General features: G+C 41.3%; 1 protein-coding gene and 1 long non-coding RNA gene across 3 annotated transcripts in view; one reads left to right on the top strand and one right to left on the bottom strand.

The window, feature by feature from the left end:
• Positions 1–1,518: 1,518 nt before the first annotated feature.
• On the bottom strand, positions 1,519–3,033 carry LOC133465075 (uncharacterized). 2 transcript variants are annotated; one of them, XR_009784538.1, is made up of 3 exons: positions 2,898–3,033; positions 2,441–2,597; positions 1,519–1,818 (listed from the first exon to the last, which is right to left on the bottom strand). It is a non-coding gene; the product is annotated as an uncharacterized LOC133465075 (long non-coding RNA). The 2 variants fall into 2 exon arrangements; XR_009784539.1 differs by lacking the exon at positions 2,898–3,033 and adding an exon at positions 2,725–2,825.
• LOC133465074 (ephrin-A5b-like) overlaps positions 2,835–15,655 on the top strand; it is a 76,745-nt gene continuing 63,924 nt past the window's right edge. The window contains exon 1 of the mRNA XM_061747492.1: positions 2,835–3,480. Coding sequence (XP_061603476.1) covers positions 3,356–3,480 — 125 coding nt within the window. The 5' untranslated portion in view covers positions 2,835–3,355. The remainder of the gene's footprint in view (positions 3,481–15,655) is intronic.

Here is a 15,655-nt window from a genome sequence, read left to right as displayed (position 1 = left end):
AAGCCTACAGAGATGATCACTTTTGTTTTGTCTCTGAGATTGAAATTATTCCATTATATTTGGGGTCAGCTGTTCATATTTTGAGGTGATCTAATAAACTTTTGTGTTTATAGCCTTTCTGAAAAATACCCACCCTATAAAACCTGGATGTTTATTAGACTAGAAAATAATTTAATACAAACCGGTCAGTAACAGTTGGTCCTTCTACTGCTAATGTTTTTTGTAGCCGGCCACAAGAGGAGCTAAAAATGTGGAGCTGGACTTAGCTTTATAGCTATACTAGCTTCTTATGGGTATGCTTTCTACATGAGTTTTGAGAGGTCATTGGGCAGTGGTCACTGATGTTGGATACTAGGGAACAATTTTCAAAAAATAATAATCTGTTAAATTAGATTTTTATGCTGATTAAAAGTAAAATTCGCATGCGGATTCCAAAATTGCAGTCAGTTTTGTTTCTAGCATGTAGTTTTTTTTTCTCCACAGTTTACCCTCCAGATAAGCAAAATTCCACGGGTTAGCTGTAGTAAGACTTGCCAGCTGATTGCTATTGTACTCATCTGCAGCTACGTGGCAACTTGTTTGCGCAGTCACAATTGAGACAGTGCGCTGAGAGGTGTGTGTAGCTCCCTAGAGGTCAGTACTATCAATATCTGCAAACAGAAAGCTAGCATAGTAGGAATTAAGAGCTTTTGTGCTGGCTTTTCTCTTAACCTTGTAACCATGGGCATACCGCTGTAAATTCTATTTCGTTTTAAGCTTTTTTTTTTTTTTTAGTTTTCAAAGCTTGTAAATATTCCATCTTAGTGTTTTTGTTTTGTTTTGTTCTCACTTTGTTCAAAAACCTGACGTGATCGAGAAAAACTGAGATCAGTTTTGGATTCCGCACCCAAAAATTTGATAGAAACTCCTGTCAGACCTACCTCAACCAAAAATGTGTTCCCCAGTGTGCGCCTGGCTCACAAGCTCTGTTTGAGTGTTAATAAATCAAAGATTGCGATTGTATCTTTATAAATGAAAACAAAGCCTGCAAACAAAATTCCCAATATGTAATTGGCAGCTGGCTGATCTTTAACTTTGCAGCTGAGTGATAAGTAAGACAGCCCTGACCTACAGTACAATCACTGGCTGGCTACACAATTAATTGTTTTGCTTGACACTTTCAGAGAAGCAATTGTGTCTCACAATATTATTACTGTGGCTGTTATTGTATGTACGTAATGGTTTTCAACTACGCTTACTCGTAATGAGAGCTGTCTCTAATGCCACCATACTGTATTAGAAACCCCTCTAAGCACGATGCAGTATACACCACTGCAAAATACATTCACAAAAACACATGTATTGTTAAATAATACCTCTGTAATGCTCTCAGCCAAAACTGAGAATTACATTTAAAGATCGAATTAATGTTAAAGTTCTTGTGTTGGATATCATTCAATGTGCTGTATGTGTCTGTAAAGTGGCTGCTGAGTGTTTAGGATCTATCACATCCCCTTCAATTTTACTTCATATGCCGGAACTTGCCCATAAATATGAAATCTCACACATTTTCATACGGTAATCTATTTTGGTTCATGCGTTCAGTCAGCCCACTGCTTCTGAATGCTACAACTGTGACACCGGAGGTCAACTAGATAGAAGTGTTTTATTAAGGGTCATTATTTGGAATAAATCATGTGGGAGAGAAATTGGCTCCTCTGGCGACCGGCCGTCAGTGGTACTGTTGAGGATGACATTAGCGATCCAGCTGAGTGGAGTGTCTGGTTTTCATCCATCCATCCTTCCATCCGTCCATTTGCACCTTTTACAGTGCTGAGTCTGGTTTAAAAAATAAAAAATACAAAAAAATACATCCCGGTTTCCAAACCTCACAAAATGAAATTGATATATTTCACAATGTCATGTCTTTTACGAAACGTAACTTAGTATCACATTCAGCAAACGATTAATCAAATGTAATGAGTATCTCTTTTTAGTGAGGAAAGTGCATTCAAGGCAACTTGTGGATTCTGTCACATGATGTTGTTTCCATGGTCACCACTGCGCGGCGCAGTGAGTCACGGAGCAAAATAGGCGCGCTGCAATGACGTTCCACAAATGTGAAACCGACGGGAATATTGAATGCACCACCAGCAAGGAAAATAAATAGAAAGGGAGCGCAAGGGAATAACCCCAAAATAATACATGAAATCATTCATTTGTTGTAGATTATAAATGATATGCGCTTGCTTGAGTCGTACAGTGTGGAAAACAAATTGCACACATGAAGAAAAAAAGAAAAAAGTAGCTGGATGTCAGATTGAACATTCCAACAAAAGTGAACATCTTATAAAATGTCAGCGTGGAACCTGTGAGTGAAAGAAAACGACCCCCCCCCCCCCCCAAAAAAAAAAAAAAGCAAACAGAAAGGGGAGCTTTGAAAACAAAAACTCAACTTTACCTTCTTGTTGTGCTAAAATGAGGCTGTCAAAAGAGACTCATGTTTACGATATGATCAGTCGGGGAAAGTGAGATGCACCCCCGCGACGAAGGATGTTGTTCTTGTAAGGGAGACCGCCGTCATTCAAAATCCAAACGCGCACGCTTGAAACTGTACACTGCAAAAAAAAAAAAAAAAAAAAAAGCTTGAGAACATACATGTGCAACTTAATGGCGCGTGCATTTTCTGCGCCTATGGGCTGTTTGTCTTTAAAAAACCGCATTATTTCCTTTAGGAAAGCTCACATTCGAAATTGGAGACCCTAAGTGAGGAATATTGGTAGGGTAACAACCACGAGGATGTGGAGAGGGGGGGGGGGGGGGAGAGAGAGAGAGAGAGAGAGAGAGAGAGAGAGAGAGAGAGAGGAGAAGGTGGGGGGTTGGTCGGGGGGAGCATGGCTGCAAGATCCAACGCGCACACTTGGTCTGCTTCCTTCGCCGCTTGCGTCTCGCCCGCTCAGACCGACCGAGTGTTTGCGCACGATCGCGGGGGCTCGTTTCCATTTTCGCTTTTCTTGGCCCGGCGATCCGCGCCGCTGAGGAGATTCCAGCGACAATGGCCACATAAGGACGACATTTGCACTCTTGATCTGTGCCCGACTGGAGCTTTTATCGCGATATCCTGCGCTCACAAGCTCGTCCTCCTCTCGAGGAATTTCGCTGCGCAACTTGGACAAACCGAGTTGAGTTCCGAGAAATGGACTTTCTTTAACTTTTCCCGAAGAATTACACAGCAAAGTACTTTTTTTTTTTTTTTTTTGGGGAGCGAGATTTACGCAAGGGCTCGTTTAAGAGGTGAACGGACTTTCAACAACCACCAGACTTCATCGGACTTCAATTAATCCAGGACGGTGGTCGCTTTGGGTTGATTGCAAACATGCCGCAGGTGGCGATGATGTTCTTTCTCGTCCTTGTCGTCGGGGCGTGCGTGTACGCTCAGGATCCTGCTTCCAAGGTGGTGTCCGACCGCTACGCCGTCTTCTGGAACCGCACCAACCCCAAGTAAGTGCCCCTCGGTCGGCTTTCGTGGCACAGAGCCCGCAAGATGGCAGAGTGAAACATTGGCAAACCCCTTGCAGCAACACTAAACAATGTTAGTATCGTCACTTAACACGAACACGTCTTCATCAACTCCATAAGCTTGAAATTGTGATTCTGCTGCTTTTCATACTATGACTCGTGCGCTTGAAAAGCGCGCCTTTGCGCACCATTACACGGTTCGAAATTTGCTTTGCGCCAATTCCACATTTGAAAATCAAACGGAGCAAGTGAGCGGATGAGATGAGAAATAATGCCGAGGCTCATCACCTCTGCTGTCTTTGGTATCGAAAAGTCAGGTCCATCTATCCATCTATCTCTCTATGAGTATGTGTAACTTCCCTTCTGTTGAGCTCTTCTTTTATTCCCTCTGAAAAGTGCCCTCTATATAAATGCCTAATTGTCTCGAAATATAATGTCCATATTTGCTGAGGGACAAGACGCAGGTTTGGTGAGATTGGACGTCAAAAGTGCTTCCGACCGAGGCAGCCGATTGCAGAGTTTGCGTTTTTGCCCATACAGTGACAGGATGTTAGTGATACAAATGCAAATGTGGTGGTAACATCAAAGGTTCAACGGCAGATGAGATCTGCGGCTGATAACAGCTTTCAGTTCCACTCGCTGGCTCTTGTCCTTTCTCTTGGCCTTCAAACTGATCCCAAGTCTGGTTTCTTGGCTGCCATACACCCCCAACACACCGTCTTTACCCCCTTCACCCGGCCCACGCTGGGGCAAACAATAAGGGGGCACGCAGGGGTATTTTAGCAGCGGCCAAAGACACAGCATGATGCCGGGTGTTGTGAGAGCTCCACACATGCTGAGGTCACACACTTGGTAGGAACTAGGTTAGGTCCAGGTTAAGCAGCGCAAAGGGAACTGGTTGTCAGGGTCAAAACCGCGGCAGTACCGCCAGCTACGGGGGGGGGGGGGGGGGGGGGGGACGGTTTCGGCACGGCATCCCGCCTGGGCTTTGTCTGGATAGAAAGGCAGCTAAATAAATGAGTAACTCTAAATGACTGTGTCCCTTTCTCATTCATGACTTTCGTCACAATCTGACCTGAGCTGCATAATGTAAGCAAGGGCCATTGTAAAAGCCGGGTTCCCTTCTGACCTTCAGTATTCCGCATATGCTTGTGTGGCCCGTAACCCCGCTGCTTAATGTAACCACAGCCGCCGTCAGAGCTCCGAGAACCTGCTGCGTCGGAGTCCCAACTTCTCCGTGAGCTTTCTTGCCCCCTCCTTCTGCTCTCTCGGCTGCGTGTTTGACCAAAGTGAGCAGCAATGGCATCCAGAGCAGCAGTCAATACTCAGCCATTCATGAAATTCCCAACAGGAGCTCTGGAATTGAAATGCAAAGCGAGTCGTGAAATATGGAAATACAACGGGGTTTTTTTTTTTTTTTTTTTTTTAGTTTACATTGTTTCAAAGGGAGCGACAAAGAAGCCTTATTGTAAATTTGGATAAACGCGCGTCTCTGTTTGCGACGCTTTGCTGTGTGGCAAACATCTTTCGCTGCGCCGATGCATGTTGCTGATAAGAGCAAGACTCAGCGTGCTAGAAGAGGGATTTACAACCCGGGGATGATTCAGCCTTGCCCGGTGTTTGAAAAGCTTCCACAATGACAGCAGAGCCTATAAAAGTGAATGGAGTTTGACAAAACTCTCAGTATCTGGGAGTCTTTCTGGGAAGAAACTCACGTGACTCCTCATGTTTTTTGATTCCAAATGTACCGAATGTAGACTTAGTAGACTTCGCTGAGCAGTTTCTCCTGTACAAAAAGATGATTAGGAATTGTTTCACATTGTTTGTTCCCCTCAGAGTCGATCTGCCACTCAAGGGATGCTCCGTGTACTGCATGTTGCGCTTCTATTGTAGTTGCTATGCAGATTTGCAAAATCTGGGGATGGTGTTCGTGTGGAAATTTTAGAAATGTGGAATGTCACTAAAAGCTCTCCCAAAAGACGTGTAAATAGGCACCAACTACGAGGATTGCGTACATCCCATTTAAACTACCGCACATACAGTACATATGTTGTCGGTGCTAAAACGGAAATGTCAAATTTCCTTCATTTTGAAATCATCGACATTCATTTGGTCGTGTTTTGTTCTTGAGATTGCCAGGTCATGTAAACTGCAGTGCAGTGGATTCGAGCTACAGTACGCTCTTGCAGTTATCGTCTTAAGCCACTGACAATTTCGGGAGGAAAATGAACAAAAACGGCGACGTACTAGCTTTGCGCATTGAAATTTCGTGTGTTTCACTCTAGCCTATACCACATTAATTTGCATGGTCAGTAAGCAAGTCAGGTAAAAAAAAAAAAAAAAAAGAAGCCTACCGGTTATTGTCGTTATTTGAAGCACCCTTTCTAAAAAAAAACAAAAAAAAAACCACAGTCTTTGCTGACCAATGCCAATGCTACAGAGATTCAAGATTTCGAGATGACGAAAGCGGTCTTAAAATCTTCTTTCAAATCCCCAAAATATCTTCACAGACAAAAAGATCTCCTTCGTCTCTCACAACGCCAGCATTTTTGTAAGCACGCCCTTCGAGATCCGTACGAGCGGAAGAATCTCAGCTCACCTTTGATATTTGACCTACAAAGCACATTCCGCCTGCGTTTATGATTCTTTCATTTGGTACAAGTTTGAAACATTATATTAATGGCGCCCCATAAGAAATTGGTACAAAGACATAAATATCTCAATCAAAGCAATGGAAATTAAAAAGTGTCGCATTTTGTGGCGGCAACGCTCATGTGAGAAAAATGAGCCGCAGATGTTCCTTGTCTCGGCTTTGCCAAACGACGGAAGAAATTGTGTGAGTGGGATATTTACTGCTGCTCTGACAAGGAGCTATTAGTGAATTCCCCGCTCACCCGCTATTTAGCCGCTTCATTAAAACCCACTCGGGTCCATATGGTCCGCACGCAGGCGCTGATGTGGCCTTAGGTGTTTATTTGTTGCTGATAGGTGGGATCAACATGAGTATTCGGTGCCGGGTCCTGTTCCTAATCTCTCAAGCTGTTTGTGTCTCCGACGCCATGGAAACCGATACCGGTCCTCATCAAAGAAGCTCATTGGGTGGGACTAACAAGCTGACAGCTGGGGCGAGAAGGTATCCCGGCATTCTGTCACCCCAGGGGTTTCCCTTAATCCGTGACAATTGTCATCCAAAGCTTTCTGCAGCAGATGCAAACGAGTTCCTCATCATGTCATCATAGAATCTTTTCGCTGGCCTGCTTCATGTCTGATCAGTGCGTTTCTTGACCTAGACGACCTCTGATCATGCACTGTTTATTCCCGCTGTCACTCTCAGTGCGGACTTGAGGTTTGTGTTTGTTTGTGTTGGAGTTAATACCCCGACAATGTGAATAGCTCAATATGACACTTGTCCACTTTTCCTCTCCATCGCGCAATGACCTCCGCTATTTGCTTTCCTTCTGCTGCTCTCTTTTTAATCTTCACTTAAAAGAACAATACTCCACTTTTCACTGGGTGACAGAGTGATATTGTGCTAGTTTCCCAGCGGTATTGTGAGTTGGCCCGTTTGCATTGTTTCAAGTGTTTACCCTCGCTTTCCCCCTCTCAGCCCTTTCCCAGCTCCCTGCCGCTTGGTTCCGCTTGGATTAAAAACGGACACAAAAAGCCAACCATGTCCAAATATTGACTGGGTCTCAGGACCGAATCTCTCCGAGCACTAGCGCAGTCTGTTTGAAAGACTGCCTTTGTTGTCTCAGCAGCCCATTTCACTGTGCAAGGCTGACAGACGGGGAAGGAGGAGACTGGAGTCGAGCGTAAATGTGTTATCTGAGGTAGGGAAAGGGAATTATAACAACGGGGACAACACAGTCATGGGGCCGAGAGGAGCTTCCTTGGTAGAAGCCAGAGGCTATACGACAGGCCTGAGAGTCACAGGGTGTGGTCAGAACCAGTGTGTCCACTGAGAGGAAGTGTCAATCTCGCGAGGAGGATCAAAGAGATCTCAATGAATGTGATTTCCTGCCCAGGAGGTTTAGAAAGTATCAATAAGTGCAGGTCAAAAGGATAAAGGGTTTTTTTTCTTTTCCTTTCCATCTGGGCTTTATCTTCCATTTTATTAACTTAGCGCAGTAGCATTAATACCCCACGCTGGGCTCCAGTCTTTTAGGCTCCCGGAGTAAAGAGTATCACATCTCACGCAAGGAAGGATTTCAGCTAATGGGCTTCATTGCAATGGATTGCAATGAATCAAACGCATGCTCAGTTTCTATCATGTATATCAAGATGTTTCTTGTATCATTGCAGTCCAGAGATCAATTGGTTTACATGTAACAGAGCACAGAGTCCATAATATTCCCATGTCAAAACACCCGCTGTCCCGATTTACAACGTTGAGCATTGCCGTCATTGGTTTGTATCAACCCGTTACTGCACAAACACATATTTGTATCATCTTCCACAACTTGGAATAGTTACCCCGTTGCATCCTATAGATGTACTTCAAGAGAATGAATCTCCAGATGAGCGAGACTGCGGATTTCTGTTGTATTCGTCATGTCTGATTTGGAACTCCTTGCAGAGCGGGTATCAACGGTCCTGCGGAGATGCCGTCATTCCTCATGCTCTCGATGACCCCGCCTGCAGAGAGGGGCGACCCCGGCCCTCTTTTTTTACGCTCTGACTAATAAGGCCAAGCCCTCAGGCGGCTCGGCTTTGATTGACAGCAGCTAGTGACGAGCGGTTACTATTAAGTGTGGCAAGAGTACCGGTTTACAACAACAGGACTTTGTTGTATCTTTTACAACACCTTTTACAGGTACAACTGTATAGCAACTCGAAAAAACAAACAACTTTTAAGACATATTAGCTTTCTTTTCTTCCTTTTTATTATCAGGACTTATGCAATTAGAATTTTTAAGAAATCTCTGCTCGTTTTTTGCATGACCCATTGATAAGTTTGCAATTTTACAGTCATACAAATCATTGCAAACTCTACAATCTTAAGAAAAAAAAAAAAAAATTCAAGTCCCATCAACAATTAGTTGGGCCTATCAATGAAATGTGACATCACAGTAGGTAGAGGCAAATGTGTGAAATTGCTTGACCTTTTCTGATGTGTGAATGCTCCAGTTAAGGTCTGCTGAGCTTTCAGCGCACGTGCAGGCAAAGAAGGCAAATTCGCGCGTCGGTCTGCTGCGAAATCTGATGTTCAATGGAGCCTCTGGACTTTCATTTGCACACTGTTCCTCTATTTATCCGTAATACAGTTTTGTTAGGAATGCTGTGAGAAATGCAACATATTTTGGGTTCAGTAAGTGTAAATATTTCTCATTTGATTGTAACTGGGCCGATCAGCAATGTAAGCGTCCATTATCTTGAAACGGAGAGAATAAGAAAACTTGAAAACAAAATATTTTGAACATTTCTTTCTTGGAGCTTGCTGGGATGACTTTAAAAAAAAGAGAAAAAAAGTAGTCCTTCATTAGTTGCTTGATTGTTCATTGCTTTGCTTGTACTACATAAAAAAGAAAAGAAAAGAAAAACAGAACTACAGTTTTACTCAGGCAACGTCCAAAACTTTTTAGATCTGCACTTGGATTTTTAAAGGATCATGTGTTCTTCCTAAATTAAGGAACAGTAAGAGAAATAATGAAATGTAAGGTACTTAAATTGACTTAAGAAATCTAACTAAGTCTAGGATCAACACCTTATATCCATCCATCCATTTCCACATCCGCAACACAAATGTTTTTTTTTTTTTTTTTTTTAATCAATTATTCTTTCTACGATGATACATCCATTCACAAAGTTGTCTTAAAATAATTGCTCTGGGAAAAAAAAAGGAAAAGACTCAAAATGTATATATTTTTTCTCTGGAAGAATTGTTATGCTACCCAAAAGCTCTCATAAGTCCCCCTCTGTGTTGTGATAAGATATTGTGTGACTTTAGCTTTGTTCTGTTTGATATGCGCCCCAGTCAATGGATTAGCGGGAGACTCTTCAAGCCTAATCTCAGTTTCACTCCGCCGCACAGAGATTCACGTTTCTGCTGTTCGAATCTCGGCGAGGCTTTTTGTGTGTGCTGTTTAAATGTGAGTGGTGAAATGGCATCCCCTGTGTCTTTGTAGGCACCGGTGAGGGTATTAGCAAAGAGGCTCTAAGGGGCTTAAGAGGTCAGCCCTCCTTTTGTGCGGAGACACAAAACACTTCCTGTGGGACCCTTCACCCCTCTGTGTTCCTCCTTCAGAAAGCCAGGTCCTGCCTGACCATTCACATTAATCAGTCTTACCTCCTAATGACTGCAGGAAAGCTCCTAAAAACTGCTTGCAAGAAGCTCCTAAAGAGCCACTAAGCTGCTAACAGTTTGCACAAGCCTGCTGCACTTTGCAGGGGAGCGAGCGCACGGTATGGCAGATTGCGTCGAGGCTGCCGGGACCTCTCGCCCTCGCTTTATGTTCTTTAAGTTGCGAAACATTAGTTCAGAGCAATTCTGAAATCTTAAAAGGGGTGCGGTTCGCCAACGACAATGTCATACTTCAAAAACATGTTGTGTGCTAGGTTTTTTTTGTAGAATCAATGTGTCGTGATCGAACCTACAGTATGCATTTTTTTTTGTACAAAACAAAACAAACGATCTTACAACTGGAATGCGCTGTTCTGCATATATGAAACCTCTCTCTCTATATATAGTTTAATTTCTCCGTGTGACACAATATAATTCTACACCTGTAAACTACAACCACAATAATAAACAAATGCTTCAATTTAATGAAATTCATGCCTCCCAGGGTCCAAATCGAAAGTCACAATGGGAATAGTTTCCATTCGGTGGTTTATTTCAAACTCATGGTTCATAATAGATCACAGCATAAACGACGTCTAATCATTTTTTAGAGCAGACTTTTACTACATCTGGATTACAAACACAGGGCTAGGTCATTTTTATTTTTGTACATTTCTGTTGGGTTATTGCATTTTAGTAGTCTGACATGGGGAAAAAAAAAAAAAATCCTCAGAGGGAAAGACACAGTCGTTGTGGTTAAACACCTTTAAGGCTTTCGTGTGTCTCTTGCCAAGTTTGACTGAATCAATCACAGAGCATCGAGACAATCTCAAGCACAGGTGTCAAACAGGTGACCCGGGGGCCAGATCCGTCCCGCTACATCATTTTATCTGGCCCGCGAAAGCAAAACAAAATTGCTCATTGTGTTCTGGCGTAATAACATGAAGATATTTGCAAGCATTTTTTTGTTTGTTACCAATCCCCCTTTGAAAAGAAACGTAATAGTTGATAAACATGTTTTTATAGGCTTCTGATTTTAAAACCGGTTATTCATCAACGTGTTGCGTATAGTGCATGTAATTATATGATGTCATCTTTCATTTCTATGGGTTCACAGTCGTAGCGGCCCTCAGAGGAAAAACCATAACTACGATGTGGCCCGTGACAACAATGAGTTTGACAACCCGGGTCTAAAGCATCATGTCCGATGGTAGGATTTCAACCGTAGTGTCGAGCCTTAACATCACCAAAGTAAATTGACTTTTCTTTAGAGGTACTGTATATGAGTGCTGATTGACAAAGTTTGACTCTTAACTGTATAATCGAACACAAAATGCACACGTCATTTGTCATTGTCAGCTGATGATGAACTTGGTCTGACTTTTGTGGACCTTTCGTGTGACTCTTGGGCCCATTGAACGTTTTCTGCTCACTTGGTGCTTTGCGACTTGTGAAATATTAAATAAGATGTTTTGTGATCTCACGATAGCACTCGGACTAACCTTCACACGCAACCAGCAGAAATCCAGGTCAGGACCGCCATGACTTTAATCGAGGCCTCGTCATTACGGCGCCTTTTTCTTTTTTTTTTTTTTTCCTTCCCCAAATACTTTTCCGGTCTATTACTTTGATTGTGGGGATTAAATAGTATTTTTATGGTCAACCAAATGAAGTCGAGGTTAATTTGCTGAACTTTCAGACTGTCTAGATCGCTTTCCATGACGACACGTCTGACTTCCCCTCTTTGCCTTTTTCTCCACACTGCGTGGCGGCGCGCCCAGCCGCGCCCGCCATTTTCCAAAGTCGACTCCATTTTGTCTCAAAGAATAGAAAGTAGGTTACGAATCTCGGGGAAATCACGTGAGCCGTTTCAGCTCTGACACTCAACCACGCCATCAAAGAGAGGACTCTTTAAGCTACGTAGGAACTTATTTAAGTATAGTTGAAGTTTCAAATTTTTGGAAAAGTGATTTTATTTTATTTAATTTCATCTAGCAGTTGACATTTTTATTTTAACACTTTGTATTACTCATTGATTTATGTTCCCCCTAGATCTGGTTTCATGGTTTCTTCTCACAGATTTCCTTTTGAATTCCTTAAGTAAACACTTTTTCCAAAATGTTTTCTTCCAGAAATATCCAACAGTTTTTATTGTTGTTATTCTTAAGATTCTACAGCCCATCAAACCGACTTTAGCAACTTCACTTATACAATAAATATAACATTATTATATATTATACAAGCTCATGTAAATGTTAGTTCTATAATCATAAATAGTTAAGGTACATATATATATAGATAGATATATAACCTGTATACGTTCTATTTACACTAATGATTTTCTACGTAAAACAGAATATACTTCATATTTCATACATTACATTAAAAGTCAGAACTGTATCAGATGTGAATGACTGTATAGCCTTCATAAGCAACGAACCTTTGACCTGAGAATTGTAACTATGATGCGATATGAAATGATGTAGTGATGGAGTCTACCTAAAGTTGCTTGGAGTTTTCAACTAACCTGGTTTGATTTTGGCAAATGTTCACACACACCAGCCATGAAATCCACAGTTTTATCTTACAAGCAACAGCTACCAGAAAATTGAAACTGCTTAGCTTTAAAGTAATCTTATGCCATAAATATTCTCCTTGGGGGGGGGGGAAAGAATGTCGGCTTGCTTTTGTCCAACTAGCTCAATGACAATTGCATAAGCTCTGTTTGTTTATGCGCACAGTGTTGTGTCAGTACTTGGTGTACCTATAGTATTTGAGTTGGTACCTTGGTGCTCATATCAGTGGTCAGGGCAGCAGCACAGCGGCAGCGCGTTGGCCAACGCTGCGAGCGCTCACATCCATGATCCCCTTTTATGTCTTAGCTCCATCAGGGCCACGAGTTATTCTTGTGCATAATTGATGGAGGAGTTAGAATAGCAGAAGTAATGCGATGAGAGGGTGCAGCCGAGCGGAGCGAGGGATCGCGTGCGTGGGGCTGCAAACATTGCAGGGGACGAGAGGAGGGCATCTGGCGGAACGGGTCCCAGCGCTGAGTCGACACAGAATATGTCATCGCGCTAGCCAACCACAGCGGTCCGCTCTCCACCAATCAGAGGGCTCTACTCCAGCGGAGTACTACGGCCTCGGTCAGGAGACCCGTTCATTCTCAGATATATTGTTGGCTTTCTCTGCTACATTCGCCAGTAAAGCCTCAAAATCATTCAGCTTTTATTCAAGACTTTCCACAGAAAAGCCCCAATGTCAGGACTGACCTTAGGGCGGTTTTTGGCTCTCTTTTTTTTTTTTTTTTTTTCTTTTTCTCCATCTTAGTGAATTCTTCAGAAGCCTTTTCAGTGTGAGTGGTGACAGGGCAGACATCACAGCTTCCACAAAGAGAAGCTAATAGTTCAACAAGTCCGTATTGTCTGTTGAACAAAAAGACAATGTCACAGAGAACTAACCTGATGCCAGCCGAGCAGACAGGTTTCAGTTTCTGCTCATTTTACATGAAACTATTGTTTTACAAAATGTAACGTAGGAATGTAACCATCTGTGAGTGATACTGAATTCCCAATTTGGTAGTCTTAATTTGAGTAAAATAGGCGAGTAAGCAGGCTTTTTAGTGACACGTGTCAAATTACTATCAGTAACAAGAACAGAGAACTCATTTTAGACTAATCGCTTACCAGTATTGGTGTTAGGTCTAAATACAAAATCAAAAAACAAAAAAATCTAAAATAAATTAAGTACTGAAAACATTTCTAATTCAGATAGTGGAAGAAGGTAGCGAACTATTAACTATCGTGGAATAAAATAAAAGCAATTACTAGAAGAATTTTCCTTTTTTTAGGGAAGACTTATTGTTCATATTCTTATTTTAATGAAATGATACATACGTAATTAAACAAGTTTAAAACCAAAAGAAAAGAGCAAGGTGTACTGTTTAATACAAATTAATAGTAACTAGCTTTGCATATATAGAATATTGTACGTTAGAATATTAGAAATCAAATAGGGGTACAGTAGTCATTTCAGATTTTTCCGAAAATTTAAGAAACTACTGTTAAGTGAAATAAACTCAGCTCGCATTATTTCTCCCAGCTGATAAATGAGGGGAAAATGACGATAATGTGAAATATAAGGATATCACAATAGTTCACAATTTACTACAATGCTATTGTAGTAAATATCATGATAATTACACAAATAGTAAAAAAAAACAACAGCACTAAACTATTGAAGAGTGTAGCAGTTGTTCAAATTTGAAATGTCCAACTTTTTGAGTTGATGAACGTTTAATCACCATTCTCTACTGTTGAGACATGTAACTTGTTCATGAAGTGTTTGTTTTGTTTAGTTGTTTCTTATTCGATGTCGTGTGTGTAAAATATACTTTCATATTAAATATTTTGTCATTTCGTTGCCCTTCTTCGCTGGTCAGTGTAGTAATAAAAAAAAACAAAAAAAACCCAACAACAACAACTGTGAAGCAGTGCTTACTTGAAAAAGCATTTGTGTAGACAGTAGCTGGTGTCTGAAGTTGGTTGAGAAAAGCCGACTTTGTCCAATGGACCACTTAGAGGTCACTGGACCTTGACTCAGCCTATTAAGGTCATAAAAGCAAACTCATAAAGATGTTTTATTTGTTTCCTGCGCATGCGGGCTGCTTAGGTTTCCATCAGTAGTCTTTATAGCTCACTGCTCATATTTCTGTCTCTGATCTTGCAACAGAGGACGAAAAGGTTTAGTGGACTCAGTAAATCATTTTTGTCTGCCTTTTGCATCAATTCAGATTTTTCTTTCAAAAAAGGAGACGTACAAATGTATATTCTTCATAGAACATACTTAAGAGTTAAAAATGTATGATATTAAAATAGTATTATTTTCATGAATACAATTGTATATATGCTTCTTTAATTGTTTTGTAACGTCTTAGTGTTTCATTATAAATTCTATTGGCTGTACCTTCGTCATAAAATAAGCAATTCAAACTTTTCTTTAAAATGACATTTATACTATATTATTTTTCATTTCGGCATACATATTTTGATGGTAAACAAGGCATTTAAAGCGATCAATTGAGGCCATCTATTTAAAATTGCCATTCAAATATAGTAGTCAACATTTATGCCAGTAATGGTGTTTCACTGCAGTTAAACATGAAGTAAAAATCATTTCGGAATCTGTATATCATTATGTAAATTGTTTCATTATTTTCCAATGAATGGTGAAATCATTTTGTGCATCAAATATGTTGATCGAGTTTAACTATTTTTTACCTGTTTGCCAATGTAATTTCGTCACACGTTGTTTTTATACTTGGAATCTTCATGCAAATTAATCCGATTTTTTGGGGGGGGGAACTGTTATTGAATTTAACGCTAACACTCTTGTCGTAGGCAAAAATGTCATCTGAACGCTTGGACCAGTCTTTGATAGCATTTTGTGTCACCTGCATCTGATTCTAGTTCTGTCATTTTCCCTCAGTTTCATAAATTGAAATGTTCAGTTGTAGGTTTGACTAAAGGGGGGAAAATTGATCGACTATAAAGATACGTGTGGTCGTATGGCTGCCCCTCACGTTCTCAAGTGAGGTCGAGACATACGATACACCGTGGCGGTGGGGGCGCTCCAAGAAAACACAGCAGCTAAGACGTCACACACGTTTACCATACGCCGAGCCACTCCTGTATGGAGGCAGGCCGTCTCGAATGTTTGCCCAGCAACCCAACACTGTATCGTGGGAGACAGTGCTAAGGTGCAGCATTGCCGTTTGACACAGATACCACTAGAAAATGTATTTAGAATTTCAAAAAGGTGTTATTAGCATTTTTCAGACAACAGTTTAGTTTGTCAAATAGCAAAGCATTTTTAAAA

This window comes from Phyllopteryx taeniolatus, chromosome 15 (assembly GCF_024500385.1).
Source record: "Phyllopteryx taeniolatus isolate TA_2022b chromosome 15, UOR_Ptae_1.2, whole genome shotgun sequence".
NCBI lineage: Eukaryota > Metazoa > Chordata > Actinopteri > Syngnathiformes > Syngnathidae > Phyllopteryx > Phyllopteryx taeniolatus.
This window is presented reverse-complemented; position numbering and strand designations above follow the sequence as displayed.